This window comes from Ceratotherium simum, chromosome 5, assembly GCF_057802395.1.
Source record: "Ceratotherium simum simum isolate JZ-2026a chromosome 5, ASM5780239v1, whole genome shotgun sequence".
Classification (NCBI taxonomy): domain Eukaryota; kingdom Metazoa; phylum Chordata; class Mammalia; order Perissodactyla; family Rhinocerotidae; genus Ceratotherium; species Ceratotherium simum.
The window spans coordinates 58,894,405-58,911,659 of NC_141904.1; the positions used below are offsets into that span (position 1 = coordinate 58,894,405).

General features: G+C 36.6%; 1 protein-coding gene across 13 annotated transcripts in view; it reads right to left on the bottom strand.

Annotated features, from left to right (window-relative positions):
- The window catches only part of CFAP20DC (CFAP20 domain containing), a 225,505-nt gene that overhangs the window by 65,778 nt on the left and 142,472 nt on the right, over positions 1–17,255 (bottom strand). For 12 of the 13 annotated variants that reach the window (XM_087431264.1, XM_087431260.1, XM_087431255.1 and 9 more), the window contains one exon: positions 8,764–9,141. The exons of the other annotated variant lie outside the window; for it this stretch is intronic. In XM_087431264.1, the coding sequence (XP_087287390.1) occupies positions 8,764–9,141 (378 nt within the window). The remainder of the gene's footprint in view (positions 1–8,763; positions 9,142–17,255) is intronic. 13 annotated transcript variants of the gene reach the window in all.

The window sequence follows — 17,255 nt, forward strand, 5'->3', positions numbered from 1 at the left end:
GAAATGTTATAGTGTGTTGGCTAAACAACCAATGTATTTTCATTGATTCATACTTCCGATAGTCTTAATTTTTGTCAAGTCTTTCTATCTATAATTTCTGAAACTTTTGAGAATTTGTAATTGCTCCTCTTCATTAGAGTAACTGGCACATTGTTTGCATACCTAGCTGCTCAGAAATGGGATATCAAAATGTCCTAATGATTTTTGCAATTCCATATCACTGCCCAAATTTTGGACCATAATTCCATCTTAAATTATTTTAACATATTTCTACTCTAGACTGTTTTGTCTTGGTCAACAACTAAATTAGATACAAGATACAAAGAACGTGAAAGGAACAAACCACTCTGTAGCATCAGCAGGAGTTTGGACTGAAAAATATTCAAAATGAAGGCAGAGGGCTAGGAGAAAATTCCACCCGGGAAATTTCTATGCCTGATGCACACACTTTTCCTGGTAGCACAAATGCATTTAATCACCAAATTCTGTCACTTCAGCAATATTCCCAGCAGTACAATGACAGATAAAACTGAGATGATGACCTTGTTTTTTCAGAGGCATGGAAAGAGCACAGTTTTGACAAACATCAAACATCAGACTCTTTTCCAAAGGCTATTAGGAGTGTCCAGCTTAATAAATGAAACATTCTTACCATGGTTAACACTATGGTTAATGAAATGCTACTAGTCCTGTCCAAGTTCAATTCACTCCATCAATCATGAAGCTACGCATCTACAATTTAGCTCTGGGATTATGGTAGGCACACAGAGAATGGTCTCTGGGGAACGACTGAGGAGACACCATGTCTTACTTCTAAATATTTTTCTCTCTTCAGTGTATCCTTGAGAAAATACCAATATGTTACCTGGCAGAAGCGACCCATTAATTTACTCTTAGGTTAGCCCTTGATTCAATTATAAACAGAGGACAAGACGTACATATAGTTGTCACTTATTAAACAGTACCAATAATTAATTTCTGAAATTTTATTGAATTTGAAAAGGTTTGCTTTAGAATGCCAGGCTTACTGGTTTACATTTCTAACTCCTCAGAAATAGGTAGAAGAAAATATCCTGTCAGATTATAGGCTAAGTGTTCTACACGCACTGTCTCATTTAATACTCAAAACAACCCTATGAAATAAGTATCATTATTTTCTCCAAATTTACAGATGAGGTAACCGAAGCTCAAAAATGTTAAGAAATGTGTCCCAGGTGACACAACTAAGAAGAAGCAAAGCCACTCAAATCCAGGTCTGTCTGATTTGACCTGGTGCTCTGAACAGTGGCGTCCACTGCTCTTGACTTCTCAGTTTTGAAGAATGAAAATGTAGATAGACTTGACATAGAGCCCTGTTTGGGGAAGGCCCTGAGGGTGGCAATGGGGAAGGCAGTATACCAGGTGGCCCAGGGCATGAGGCCAGTGGGCACCGTGGTGGAGGCTGCCAAAGGAGGGAGAGTCACTCCTCAGTGAACCTGCGTAGTTGGGCCAGGGAGATGGACATATGTGTAATACACAGGGCAACCTGACCCTGAAACTGGTGTTTTGCAACAATGGAATACTGTCGTAGTTGAAGCAAGTCAGGAGTCTGAAAGACATTTATGAATTCTTCAAACAATGAGGTATTGTTGGAAAGACAGCTGCAAAGGGCACACTTGAGTGGCAAATTCAAAGAGAGACAGATGGCTTCCCTTTGAACAAAGAGTATTATATACCCTAGAACTTTACGTAATGGAACAATGCCTTTAAAACTCTCAAATAATTTACAAATTCATTTTCCTTTAAGTTCGTAGAGCACAAATTGCATAGAAGAGTAAACTTTCAATACTTTAAAAAATATGAGGATAGATATTCCCTATTCCAATACTGTGCTCAAGTTCACCAGAGAGGCTGTGAAACTAGTTCTTTTTCATTATCCAGAGGAAAAAGCTTGACAATTAACAGAAAAAACTTGCTCACATTATACCATGGCCTAAAATATCTTTAAAAGTGTCCTTCCATAATTCAGTTTTGATTTTCAAAAATGAAAATGTGAAAATTAAACACAAAAGTTATATATGATTCATTTTACAATTTTTTTCCTATAAAAAGTCATGTCTTTTTTATAAAGAAAGTACCTGAATTCATAATTGGTAGCATATTTTGTCTTTCTTATTGAAAATAACCATTCTTCAATAAGCTCAAACTTTTTCTGGAATCACAAAGCCTTTTATATACATCTTTTTTGTTTGTTTGTTTGTTTAAAGATGCACATAATAACATGTGCAGGTTTAAAATGACTCATTCGAAATTGTTTGAATGCAGTTATACATGTGGAAAAGTTTAATTACCAGCTATCTACACGGTTGGAATATTACCCAGAGGGCTGTACTTCTTTCTTAATTAAAAATATTTGAATTTAATAATAGAGAACTCTATTAAAATATGAATAAAACATTGCAAGGAAGAAGTTTACTAAGCAGTTAGCAAATCAATTTCAGTAAGCGTTCCTTAAGATTTACTAGTACTCTTCCATATCAGAGGATTAGAAAGACAGTTTTTCTGCACCTCCTTTCGTAGGAGCCTTTAATTTTCCTTTGTCATAAAGTCACTTCATGTTGGCACTTTGTGAGATCACAGATTTTCAATGGGATGTCCACTTACAATTCCTGATTGCAGTACCTTGATGGCTAAGTTAACTGATGGCTCAGATCTGCCCGCAGTCTTCTGAAGCCCAGTAAAGGACATGACCATTTGCCTGGTTGCTCAAGTCTCAAACCTGAGAGTCATCCTTAATTCTGCCTGTTTCCTCTTCCCTGCATCCTGTCAGTCCTACTTCTTAATTATTCCAGTCATCTGCCACTTCTCTTCATCTCTACTCTGAACTATCAGAGCAATGCCTCAACTGCTCTCCCTGCTTCCATCCCTGCTCTGTTGCATCCGTTCTTGACACAGCCAGAGGAAACTTTTTGAACGTAAATGTCATTGCCTTGCTTAAAACCTTTCACAGACTTGCCGCTGAATTTGGAATAAAGGCCACCCTGCTCACCATGGCCCTTCTGACCTTACATGATCTGGCCCCCGTTTCTCTCTGACCTCAGCCTCTTCTACTTTTCCCTTGCCCATATGTCCCAGATACACAGGCCTCCTTTATTCCTCAAAGATGCCCATTTAGGAGCTTTGTACCTACCGTTCCTGATGCCTAAAACATTATTCCCAGGTTCTTTGCATGGCTGGCTTCATCTTAAACTTTAGATCTCAGCTCAAATGTCACCTACTCAGTCAGATAATATTTCAAGTACCTACCAATCCTCCCAACCCTGCTTCTCTATTACATCACCCTGTTGTTTTTCTTCCCATACCTTTATCATAGTTTATAATCATTTTATGTGCTTGTTTGTTTATTGTCTGTATCTCCCAACAGATATAAGAAGAGAGGCCTCATCTGTCTTGGTCAGTGTATCTCTAGCTAGTGTATCTGGAAGAATACTTGGCCTGATAGGCACTCCACAGATGAGGGGATGCTCTTACTTATCCAGAAGTAGAAGTAGAATAGCTGTATCCCATCACCTGAAGGTCCTTTATTTTAGAAATCCAGCTTAGGTGGTAGAAACCCCCATAGATATATATGCATATAATGTATATAGTCCAGTCTACATAGATGGACTATAATGCTAGACAGCACAGGTAATTTCACACCTGCATTCATATTCATATTAGATGGACTTCTAGTACCAGGATAATTCTCAAAACTTTCTTCTCACATCAAGTGCATTTCCTGTGAGTCATACTAGCAGAATCCTTCTAGGCCTGACTGAGCTGACTGTGTCTATGTTAGAATTCAATACTGGGGCCACACTAATTGAAGTATTAAATCTTAAATATCTTGAAAGAAAGAAAAGTTTTCCATTCAAATTAAATCAATTTGTGGAGGCAATTAGGTAAGAAAAAGAAATAAAAGACAGATTGGAAAGGAAGCAGAACTATCTCTATTTGCATTGACATGATCCTGTATATAGAAAATCCTAAGGAATTCACAAAAACACTATTAGAACTAATAAGTGTTCAGCAAGGTTGCAAGATACAAAATCAATATAAAAATCAATTGTATTTCTATATACTAGCAATAAATAAATCAAAAATGAAATTAAGAAAATGATTCTATTCACAATAGCATCAAAAAGAATAAAATACTTAGGAATAAATTTAACAAAAGAAGTGCAAGACTTGTACACTGAAAACTACAAAACATTGCTGAAAGAAATCAGAAACATAAATATATGGAAAGACATCTCACGGATTGGAAGGCTTAATATTGTTAAGATGGCAATATTCCCCAAACTGATCTATAAATTCAACGCAATCCCTATCAAATCCCAGCTGCCTCTTTTGCAGAAATTGACAAGTTGAACCTCAAATTTTTATGGAAATGCAAGGGATCCAGCATAGTAGAAACAATCAAGAAAAGGAAGAACAAAGTTAGAGGACTCACACTTCCTGATTTCAAAGCCTACTACAAAACTACAGTAATCAAGACAGTGTGGCACATATAAACAAACAGAATAGAACTGAGAGGCCAGAAATAAACCCTTAGATGTATGGTCAACTGATTTTCAAAAAGAGTGACAGGACAATTCAATGGGGAAAGATAGTCTTTGAACCAATGGTGCTGGCAAAACTGAATATCCACATGCAAAAAAATGTAGTTGAACCCCTACTTCCACTATACCCAAAAATTAACTCAAAATGAATCATAGGACTAAATTTAAGAGCTAAAACCAAAAAACTCTTAGAAGAAAACATAGGAGTAAACCTTTGTGACCCTGGATTAGGCAATGGTTTCTTAGATACAATACCAAAAGCACAAGCAACATAGGAAAAAAATAGACAAACTGGACTTCATCAAAATTAAAAACTATTGTGCTTCAAAAGACACCAGCAAGAAATGAAAAGACAACTTACAGAATGGGAGAAAATATATGATATCATATATTAGACAAGGAACTTGTATCCAAATTCTTACAACAGGGGCCGGCCCTGTGGCTTAGCGGTTAAGTGCACGGCGGCCCGGGTTCAGATCCCAGGCATGCACCGACGCACCGCTTCTCCGGCCATGCTGAGGCTGCATCCCACATACAGCAACTAGAAGGATGTGCAACTATGACATACAACTATCTACTGGGGCCTTGGGGAAAAAACAAAAGGAGGAGGATTGGCAATAGATGTTAGCTCAGAGCCAGTCTTCCTCAGCAAAAAGAGGAGGATTAGCACGGATGTTAGCTCAGGGCTGATCTTTTCACAAAAAAACCAAAAAACAAATTCTTACAACTGAACAACAAAAAGACAAATAATCCAATTTAAAAATAGGCAAAGGATTTGAATAGGCATTTCTCCAAAGGAGATATACAAATGGCTAATAAGTGCATGAAAAGATGGACCATCTTTAGTCATTAGGGAAATGCAAACCAAAACCACAATGAGATACCACTTCACACACACTAGGATGGCTTAAATAAAAAAGACAGACAATAAGAAGCGTTGACTAGGATTTGGAGAAATTGCCCCCTCCCCCATATTGCTAGTGGGAATGTAAAATGGTACAGGTACTTTGGAAAAAAGTTTGGCAGTTTCTCAAAAGTTAAATAAAAACTTCTATATGACTCAGGAATTCCACTCTAAGGTATAGAGTCATGCGTTGCTTAATGATGGGGATATACTCTGAGAAATGCGTCATTAGGTGATTTCGTGGTTGTGCGAACATCATAGAATGTACTTACACAAACCTAGATGGTATAGCCTACTACACATCTAGGCTATATGGTACTAATCTAAGGGGACCACTGTCGTATATGCGGTCCGTCACTGACCAAAATGTTGTTATGCAGTGCATCACTGTATACCCATGAGGACTGAAAACGTGTCCACACAAAAACTTGTCCATGAAGGTTCATAGCAACATCATTCATAATAGCCACAAAAGTGGAAACAACCAAATATCTACCAATGATAAATGAATAAACAAATATGGCATATCCATATAATGGGTTATTATTTGAGCATAAAAAGGAATGAAATGCTACAACATAGATGGACCTTGAAAACATTATACTAAGTGAAAGAAGTCAGACACAAAAGGCCATATACTATATGATTCCATTTATATGAAATGTCCAGAATAGGCAAATCCATAGTGACAAAAAGTAGGTTAGTGCTTGCCAGAAGTTTGTTGGGGGGCGGCACGGGGAGTGACTGTTAATGGGTACAGAGTTTCTTTTGGAGTGATGATAATGGTCTAAAATTAGACAGTGGTGATGGCTGCATAACTCTCTAAATATAGTTAAAAAAAGGCTGAATTCTATATTGTGTGAATTAAATATTGGTAAAGTAATTATTAAAAAAATGTCACCCCTATGGGTTTCCGGGATCTGGGAAAAAGTCCGTTTGTGGAGTTAGAAGGCACACAACACTCTTTGAGGAAACTTGTTTCCACAGATTCTTAGCTACAAATATCAAGTGGAGAGAATGTCGATTATGAGAACCCTTTCACTACGATAATGAATTTCCTTCCTACATGGTGTCTCTGGAAGAACACTCCATTCCCATTGTAAATTCACTTGAAAATGGGGCAGACTGCCTATGCCTTCAATAATTTTGTATCCTATTAAACTGAGATGATCACATTCACAAATGTGAGCCATAGATTGTAATGATCATGTGGGTTATTAGAGACCAAATATTATTAGTTTGAATTTTGACACTGAGGTCAAACCTCTCTGCACAAATGGGAAGCAATGCCCTTGTGCCTTTATCCCCTCACCAAGGGTAAAGCTCATTCCCCCTTTCATCCCTTTGAAGTGACTGCTCTGTCAGTCTCTTTAGCTGTAAAATGGAACAGTAATATCTCAGAGGGATCCTGCCCAGACGAGACACATGTCAGGCTTGCACTTTGTAATCTGCAGTGAGCAGCTATAAGTAGGGTCTCCTGAAATAACCCAAATGATTTCTGGGAGCTATCTTATCCTAAAAGCCTCTTCAGTGAAGGGCATGGGTGAGGGAAAGTCTCCTGCTCTCTCTCCAAACCTTGGTCCTTTCCTTCCCTCCTTTCATTAGCCCCTGGGTTTACCAGAGAGCACTATTTTTCAGGCAGTCTATTTTGCTGAATGGCCAGGTACTTAAAGTCCATTTGTGCCTGAAGTTCCCAAGCTGATTTTCATGCTCTGGTTTTATTTCTACAGAAAGATAAAAAGATGGAAAATAAACAGTTTTTTAGATCTATAGGAGGACAGATTTTATGTAATAGAAGGTGGTGGCAGAGAAATAAGGGGGAAAACGAAGTGGAATGCTTCTCAAAGACTTGTTTTGGTTCTGTTTTTGGCAGCCCAGTACTGGCTGCAGTCAAGTGAAGCAGCGTTGTAGAAAAATCTGTAAGGTTAGTTTACTAGCTGTACTCCAATTATTAGCACAACTAAGGAAAAATGACAGTTAGGTAGAATAAGAACATTTGTTTTAGAAACATTTTTAAAAATGAAAAAAATATTATAGACCACCTTTCATCCTAAATCACCAAAACAAATCCATTTTCCTTAGGTTAAGTGACTTACTATTTTTTAATGTACACGCATACACCTATGGGCACACACACAAGCATGAGAAATAAAAAGAAAACACTGTTTTATCTTTGGATGTTTCTTGAGGAGAGGTCATTGCTTTTACATGACTTAGAACATGTTTATGCAGCACAGCATGGGGGACATAGGTCGTAGCTCTAGACTCCGACAATCTAGGTTCACATTGTGACTCCCCAGCTAACTGGCTGTTCTTGAACAAACTGCACAACCATTCTGAACCTCAGTTTCCTCAGCTGAAAAATGGGGATGATGATAGTCTCTACCTCTCAGGGTCATTATGAGGACTGAATGAAATAGTTCAAGGAAAAAGACTTGGCATAGTCACTGGCACATGGCAGATGTTTAAGAAATATCAGCTATTTCGATTTTGTTGATGATGACGTGTATGTCTATTACCTGCACTAGACAACAATCCACTCTAAATTACTTGGAACATAATTGAACCAAAACTTTACGTTGTAACACATACAGAAGACTTAGGACACCAAAAATAAAGAAAATCTGGAATCTTTAAAAAAAATGAAATATAAGCGTCATGTGTTCTGCATAGCCTCATTTGTTCTCTAGTTTCTAAGTACAGCTATGGGGGAATTGAAGGAAGAAAAGTACTAACACAAAAGGAAGAAAATCAATCTGATGGACATGAATATAGCCACCAAACTAGCCTGGGGATTGACTCAGTGACACTGCTTTACTGTTAACCTTCACTCATATCATTCATTATTGGGGAATTGCTGCAAAGAGACCAGAAACTGAATAGAATAATGCTGTTTTTATGGCTCCTAATGTAGACTGTTATTGAAAATCTGTCAATTTTACTGGCAAGCCTTTGGCTCAAAAATAAGATCTTCATTTATAATTTGCAGGCAGCGATGACTAAAATTATGAGAAGTAACTGGGAAATAAAAAATAACTATTATGATAATTATCTTTCTCATTAAAAACATGAGGCATTCTATTATCGTTGAGATGTGCAATATACTCTTTAACAGCTGCTGTTACTGAGCTAAAGCACATCTCAATAGGAAAGAAAATCCATTACTGATCACCCAAATGATGAAAAATAGGCATTGCTGAAAACGTGTGCACAGTGGAATGGAACAGAACACAGCAGGAGGTACTGTCCGCACACATGAACCAGAGTCAAACCACTTACAGACACTTCAGGAATCGGTTTTAACTTCTCCCCTAAGATTTCCTTGAGGGACGTTTTGTTTACTGAAGCTGGCACTTGATGGGCTGGTAGGTCCTTTGCTTTGATAATGGGATCTGGAGTTTTCCGAGAGGATTCACTCCTTCTTCCAGTGGGAGAAAGGCAGGGTGTAGGCACCAAACTTGTTTGAAAGTCGTTTCTATCTATCTGCTTCTCCAAGGAAATCTGGCTTTCTGATGCTCCTGCTTCTTTGGAGGCAGCTCTTGGATATCCTTTACTTGTCCGCCTTGCAGCCTTCCCCAGCACGCTCTCTAATGTTAACTGAGTTAACCTTGAAGAACTAGTTGTTGGGCCTGAGGGACCCTGGACACTGTGGTTACCCTACATAGGGGAACAAAGTGAAAATAATTTTGAGCCCAAACTTTTGGTGAATAAGTTATTGAGTACAATTTCCTAATAAGTTCATATATTCTATGAATAAAACAAGAGTATATATATATATATATATATATAAATATTATAAATGCATATTTTACTTTATTCTGCAATAAAAATATGAGAAACTAAAAACAGCAATGCAAATAGGTATAAATCATTTGCTAAGATGCCCTGTTATATGGTATCTGGTCTGGGTAAGGCATATTTTTTACTGCTGAATAACAGGAGAATATTTAACAAACAGTCACTCAAATATATTCATTCCAAAGAATGTCTAAAAGAAGAGGATCCATAGAAAGTTACCTAAAACATCTAAGAATTGTATACTTTGACTTCATGATAAGCTAACTCCACGGGAAGAGAAAGAATTAGAATTTATGGTATTTAGCTTATTTAAGCTGGGAAATGCTACTCTACAAACAAGGGGGCCTATCAAAGATTTTTGCTTTATATAATTATAGGGCAGTTCTATTGTTCAGAAGTGACAAATAAGAGAACATGTTTCATGAAATATTTTTCTTACAAAAAAATTCAATTATAGAAAAAGTTTTTCCTACAAGATATGAACCTCATTAAATATAATTATTTGAAAAGCTGAAAGTGAAAACTAGAAGAATTTTACAAGTGTATAGTTCTGGATTTATCCCTAGGAAAGCAAAACGTTTAAATTTTTAATATCTGAGAAAGGAGAAATTACAAACATAAAATCAATGGCCATGAAAGTAAATAATGGAAATGAGAAATATAGTGCTATTTCAGTTGGTAGATTTTTCTGCTATAAAATAAAAAAATTTAAAGAAAAAGCTAATGTGATCATTGCTTATACTTGCCATGGTAAATTTTTCCAATTTGACACATCTATTTAAATATATAATAAATAAATGGATGTTAAAATGATAAACTTAGAACAGAAAAAAACCAATAAAAGCAGAGTACACTTTAAAGACATTATTTGATGTCTGACAGTGTATATATCACATTCAGTTGCAGTATGATATTCTCCCACCCTTCCATTTATAGCCACACAGAACCAAAGATCCAAAGTTTCCAAAGTTTGGCATTTTTAAACGAAATATCTGAGTGACTAATTAAACTGCCCAGTTTCCTCCTGAATATTTGGCCATCAGATGCACTCAACATCCTGATCATTAAGGTGAAATTTCCCTTTCAGTAGAAGTGAAGTAAGTGTAAAGGTAAGAAAGCCTGCTCTAGGTTGGGCACAGGACAAGAGAGGAATTTATCAAATTTTTTAAGCAGAAGGGATCTGTCTGTCTGTGCATCTTTCATTGTTCTGCCTCTTTTCCTTTCTTTTTCTTCATACGTAGGGCTAGGCATTGCTGTAGGTGCTGCAGATGCTGGGAATATAATGGTAGACCAGAACATAATCCCCGCCATCCTGGGACTTTATCCTGAAGGCAATGAGGAGTCACTGAGTGATCTGACCCACGGGAATGCCACAATGGCACAGAATAGAAGGCACGGGTATGAGTTTGTGTAGATAGTTTGTGGGGTATCTGGAGTGTTTGTGGAGATAGTAGAAAGAGAGGCCAATTAGATGACCATTAAATTATTATTAGAATTATTGAGGTGGCTGCGTTAAGGCGATGGTGGTGATGATGGAGAGGCCGGGCTGATTTGAGAGTTCTGTGGAAGGCAGAGTAGGCTGTACTTAGTGACTCTGGAAAGCTCTTACATGGAGTCTAAGATCCCTAATCCTGTCATGTTATATTTTCCCTTTTTGTGGGAAGTAGTTGGGATTAACAGACAACTGGGCTCTCAAGAAAGGTACACTCGGGTCTTAGAACCTCTCTGAAGTTCTAAGTCCTAATTGCCTAACTGTAGTAAAGAATGAGAATTGTGGCGTGTATAAGGATTTTTTATGAACATTTCTTCTTGGTACTCATTCTGGGCCTAAATTTTCTTTGTCTATGCTGGCTTGACTTCTGATACATATATTTCTTTATAAATGATTTTTATAAATGAAAAATAAATGAAACTTATTTTTCAGAGTCCCAGGTAGGATAAGGAAAAGATGGTGATTGGGTGTCAATCCACAGGCCCTTACTTTGTGTCCCAAGTGAAACAATAAGAAGGGTGAGAATATTGGTGCTCTGGCAACAGTACCGCATAGCCTCAGCAGCAGGCACCAGCGATTCTCTCTGCTCTACACCACTACTGAGTGTGCTTGTCCTTCACCACCGTTCTGGGAACCCTGAGGATGCGCATATGGTTGAAGAACCCTGCCTTCAGGCAAAACACTGGAAAGAGTGCCAGAGACCTAAGAAACGCCCGGTGTTCCAAACTACTAGGGAATGGAGTGGTGACTGCTGTAATTTTTGTTTCATAGAAACAAAAAAAGAATAAAAGTTTAGTCTTGTCTAGAGAAGGTAAACAGAGAATAGAGCAAACATCCCCTGAGGCTTAGTTCTAAGAAAGTACTCGTGGAACTAGGATAGATTTCTTTCATTTTTTTTTTTTTTGAGGAAGATTAGCCCTGAGCTAACATCCGTTGCCAATCCTCCTCTTTTTTGCTGAGGAAGATTGGCCCTGGGGTAACATCCGTGTCCATCTTTCTCTACTTTATATGAGACACCACCACAACATGGCTTGATAAGTGGTGCGTAGGTCCGCGCCCGGGATCTGACCCTGTGAACCCTGGGCCGCCGAAGCAAAGTGTGTGAACTTAAACCACTATGCCACTGGGCTGTCCCCGACAGATTTCTTTTTAATTCAGTCTGGCTTCTAGACAGTGCTCTCTCTTCTCCAACTTTTTTTTTTTTAATTCCAATTTTATTTCCTATTACTGTTATATACAATTGGCAGTGTGATTTCTGTGACCAAAAGACCCTGTACTCATTCATTTCCATCATATTTTCACAATAAAAATTAAAGATGTGTAAAGTGTGATTTTAAAACAGTCAGAAAATAGCTTTTAGGGCTTTAAAATAGCCCTAAAAATAGATTTAAGTGGCAAAGGTATACTTATGATTCTTTAGGCCACAGTCTCTGGATCACTCTGAGATTCCATTGTGTATATGGCATAGGCAGAAATTTAGGAGCTTTTGCAATAAACATTAATTCAATAAATATTTATTAAGCTCCTGCTATGTGTAAGGCATTTTCTAGGCACTATATAAGATATACAAGTAAGAACAACACGGACACTGCCCTCAAGAGGCATAAAGGCATAAAGCAGAGAGACAGATACCTGCACAAGTAATAATTTCATAAGGGAGAAGGTAGCAAACGTCATTTAAAAAGTTTCAGATGTACTATTACGAGAACTGAGGAGTGCACAGAAAACCAGATGTTTGCTACATCATTCAAAAAACACTTTAAAAATCAATCCATTTGATAGGAAGTCTATTTTTTCCACCTGTGGGTGGGTCAGAGTACAGCCTTTTCTTCCTTCTAGTAGTTTATGCAGGTGTAAAATATTTCTTTTTGCTTGGCATGAGCAGTGATTATATACACAGAAATATTCATGAGTACATATATGGACATTCATCTCATATTTTTCCCCAGATATACCCTGGTTTCGAGATGGGCCAAGAAGTAAACAGATATAGTTGTGTTCCCTGGTGAGCATTCTCTTGGTTGTATTGCATTTCCACACTACTATGTTTTCATGCTATTTTAAATACGATATGGAAAGGACAAATAACTGGAAAATCTGGACAGGGTACAAAAGACTTGCTTACTTTGGCTGCCCAGAACCACTAATTCTGGTTTATCCCAGATTCTCAAAGGGGAATTAGGATAAATGAGAAAGGCAAGATGATATATGAGACTAATATTTTGATTTAAGTTGGGTCAGCTTCTCTTTTAGAGGGGAAATAAAAGGAGAATAAAAAATAGTATAGTATTCATTATGAGTGGTACACTGGTAAAACCCTATTCCTTTCTTTAGTAATGCTTTTGCCTTACTAAAATAAATGATATAGGTATAGATGATGTTTATTGATTTCACATATGTAAGTCATTTAGACTCAACATGCTTTTGGATTAATTCTTTTTCTATATAACATATGCATTTGTTATATGCATAAGAAGTTAGCTTACTATGATCTGATTGAAAAACAACACTTTTTTCCCTTTGGTTTATGATTTAGCTACTGAAAACCTGTACAACAATTGAATATAATTTGTCAGAGTAGTAAAGAAATTGTCATGCCATTTTCACATTCCAATCATCTGTTCATCTGTTTCTCAGAAGAATAAATACAAAATGCTTTTGATTTAACTTAATATATTTTTTAAAAAGTCCCAGATCTCTCGAACCGTTTGTCTTCTGTGCTCAGAAACATTTGTTTGTTAAATATTCAATCACGCCCCAGTGCCAGGAACATCAATAGAGTTTGCCTGATAAACTGTAGCACAGCATATGTACGTGGAAGATGAGAATGATTTCCCCAAGGAGCCAGCACTTCCTCTGCTGAACTACGTTCTTAAAAGGACATGCAGATGGGCATTTGGACAATAATTTCTAGATGCACAAAACGGATTGCTCTTGCTGAGTTATAATTTTAAGAAGATAATTTTAATGACTCTTGAGGGCCACCTACTTGGAGCAGATGGGACCCAGGCTCTTTGTATCACAACTTTAATGTTGAGTGAGTCAGGATAGAATTCTGTTTTAGCCTTTGTAAAAGTGGACGATCATATTTATTAATATTTCAGTTTACTTTTTAATTCAGTCCACTGTGAAAAATGTCTTATATAATATTCTTAAAAGTTCAAAATACATCTGCAATATTCCAAACACACTTTTGATGGTAGTTTTGAATTTGTAATTGAGATCGAGTCAGCAGGAGTTTTTACTTTTTGCCCAATATTTTAGTGACTAAATGTGTGAACTGACAGCACCTTTTAGCTGGACAACAGCACTAGACAATAGGGATGTTGTAGGTAGATACTTCTGTTGTCAACTAAAGAGCACTGTTATTTGAACAAATATAGCTAAAGACACTAGCCAGAACAGAATAAAAAAATAATTTCCTCTTGATGATAACAAGGTTGACCATTCAGATGTATCTTAAATGTCTTCACTAATAATCATCCCCAAGAAGTGTCTCTTCTTCTACCTCTTGCATTTCATAGGCAACTACTAAAGCAAACAGTTCTCTCTGGGTGGCAAAGGTAACAGATAGTGGTGTCTTATAATGCACTTTACTAGTTAAGAAACAAATAAAATGAAAGGAAGATGTGACTGTTTCTAACAAGTAACTAACCTGCAGCATGCTTGATATTAAAAAGCATTGGGCAAATCATTTTTGTAAACATCTTTACCAGTAGCCAATGATGCTTCACAGACAGATCACAGTAGAAGTTACAGGGACTGTATGGGATGGGCAACCATCATCATGTGAATATTTGGGGAAAATGATGAGGCTCTTTTAATGGTTCAAGACAAAAACATATTTTTCTAAAAATCAGACTTCATGGTCTTTTTTTTTTTTTTTGGAGGAAGATTGGCCCTGCACTAACATCTGTTGCCAACCTTCTGCTTTTTTTTTCTTTTTTCTCCCCAAAGCCCCAGTACATACATAATTGTGTATTCTGGTTGTAGAGTTGTAGCTCTTCTCTGTGGGACACCACCTCAGCCTGGCTTGAAGAGCGGTGAGCAAGTCCGCGCCCAGGATCCTAACTGGCGAACCCCAGGCCGCAGAAGCAGAGAGTGCAAACTTAACTGCTATGCTACCGGGATGGCTCCAGACTTAATGCTCTTTTAACTGTTAACACTTTAAAGATTTCTGATGAAAACTCCTATCTACAACAAAATATTTATCTGCAAGAGGTTTATCTTTTAGCAAAAGTGGAAGAATGTTACTCTAAGCAGACAAGAATTTTATAACCCTCTTTACCTCCCTATAACAACGAAGAGCCAAGTAACAAGAACCAAGGGGCCTGTGACTTTTCCAGAGAAGAAGAGAACTTCAAAAGATAATAATAAAGACATGTAGATGTGAATCACTTAAAAGAACAACTTAAAACTCACACAGAATAAATATTAAATTTGCCTGGTAGGTTTAGAGAGTATGTTATGTTGTAATTCACACTATACAGGAATAAAAACGCAAGGCAGTATATTCAAAATAGAGTCCTGGCATTTTTTTTGCAACACATAAATTGACATTTAAAAGTTTTTAAATACTACATAGAAATATAAGGAGCCTCACGCGGAGTAAATATCCTTTCTATTATGCGTATGTAAGTGTGTATGAGCAAGTAATTCAAAATCATTAGTCAAGTAGGTAAGGGTGAGTGGTTTATGGTGTAACCCAGAAATATATGCTATCAGTAAAAAAAAAAAAAGAAGTGAAATAGCTTAACTACTGAGTGCTAAAAATTATCTTGAAAGCAACAATACCAGGAAAGCTGAGAGAGAGGATTAAAATGGTCCTTTTAATCTGTTGTTGGTAAATCTGTCCTTTGTAAACCTCCAGAGTTAGATGGAGAGAAGATCTGGAAGTTTCCTAGCTAATTTGAACACTACAGGTAGTCAGTCCACATAATTTATGTCAAAATATGGATAATTTTTTGGCTTAAATATTCCAATTTGGACCGTTACACAAGACAAATTACCTTGCCTTGCAAATATCTACTTTAGTATGTGATACACGGCCAGAGTTTGGGAAAAAAATGACAGTATTTCTACATGATAAATTAAATTGGGGGAGTAATAAAATATTAATATAATGCTAACTATTTCAAGTTGCAAACCAGGTATATATACTTGAAGCCAAGCCATATTGGGAATAATGGCATAAAATACAAAATAGAGATGATAATAGTAACATGATTTTTTCCTTTCAAATGTTGCAATAGTGTGAAAGCCACTCTGTTTTAATAGCTTTCCTAAAATAATTCATTTTACATGGTAGTCTTGATTTTGCAGCTCACCACAAAATATATTTCCATAGTATGCTTTTCAAATAAGAACAGAAATATCAGTATATATGGCTGCCTAGGGAATAAAATATATAGCAAAGTAAAGACAAAGACAAGTGCATATGCAAAAAAAATTCATACTTTTGAGGCTCTCACATGAATAAAGATCTCAGATGTGAATTAACTATTAGGAACTTAAATTACAAAGACAATGTACCACTGAAAACTTATTTTAATTATCCTTTACTATTGTATGTACTTTTCCTCTATTATAATAACATGATTTGATTTTGCCTAGTTTATGTGCTACTGAATACATCCAATTTCCCTTTAAAAATACTCAATGGTCTAACATCACATAAAGTCTTTTAACTACAAGTTATAAACTTCAAGCATAATAAGTAAAGTAACTATTACTCATTCGTCCACCATTATTTATAACATGACATTATGTTTTCCTTAAGTATAATTACGTTACTCTAAGGATATAATATTCTAAAAGAATACAAGTAATAGTAAGGATGCCTAAATCAACTAGAGTGATTTTTCTTCAAAGACTGTATGTAAATAAACATTTTAAATATGTAATCCAATTTCCTGTTGACTTATATAATAATGAACAGGAGAAGTAATCCTACAGGAAAAGAATTCATAAAAAAAACCCCAAACAAACCAATTTGATAAAGAAAGGATCATTACAAATTCCAGAACTTGTTTAGCCTGGCATTTTTGTTGGTCATATTTTTATATTTTAGTTTGTATCTTGTTATTGCCTCTAACAGCAAACCCCAAAGCTTGTATAATATGGCTAAGTTTCTGCCCCTCTCTCTGGCTGCCACCCTTAGCAGGCTTCGATTACAGGGGGGCCAGGGCAGGTGTTAGCTATGAGATGGTCTCACTACAGACTCTAGCCATAAGCTACTAGTCATTATGATGGTCACGGAACAGGGGTGACCAGATAGCTATGCCAGTTAGAGCTTGGGTAATGCACGGTAAATTTATTTTCAACTTCGTGTAGTTGGTAATAAGTACATGTCTGCATAATAAACGCTGAAGGACGTCAGAAGTAGAGTAGCTGGTATTAAAAGAAAGCACATATTGTGATAACAAATTAAAATATTCAGAACTAGTATTCTTCAGTTTCCCATGAAGCTCTATTGCTTCTT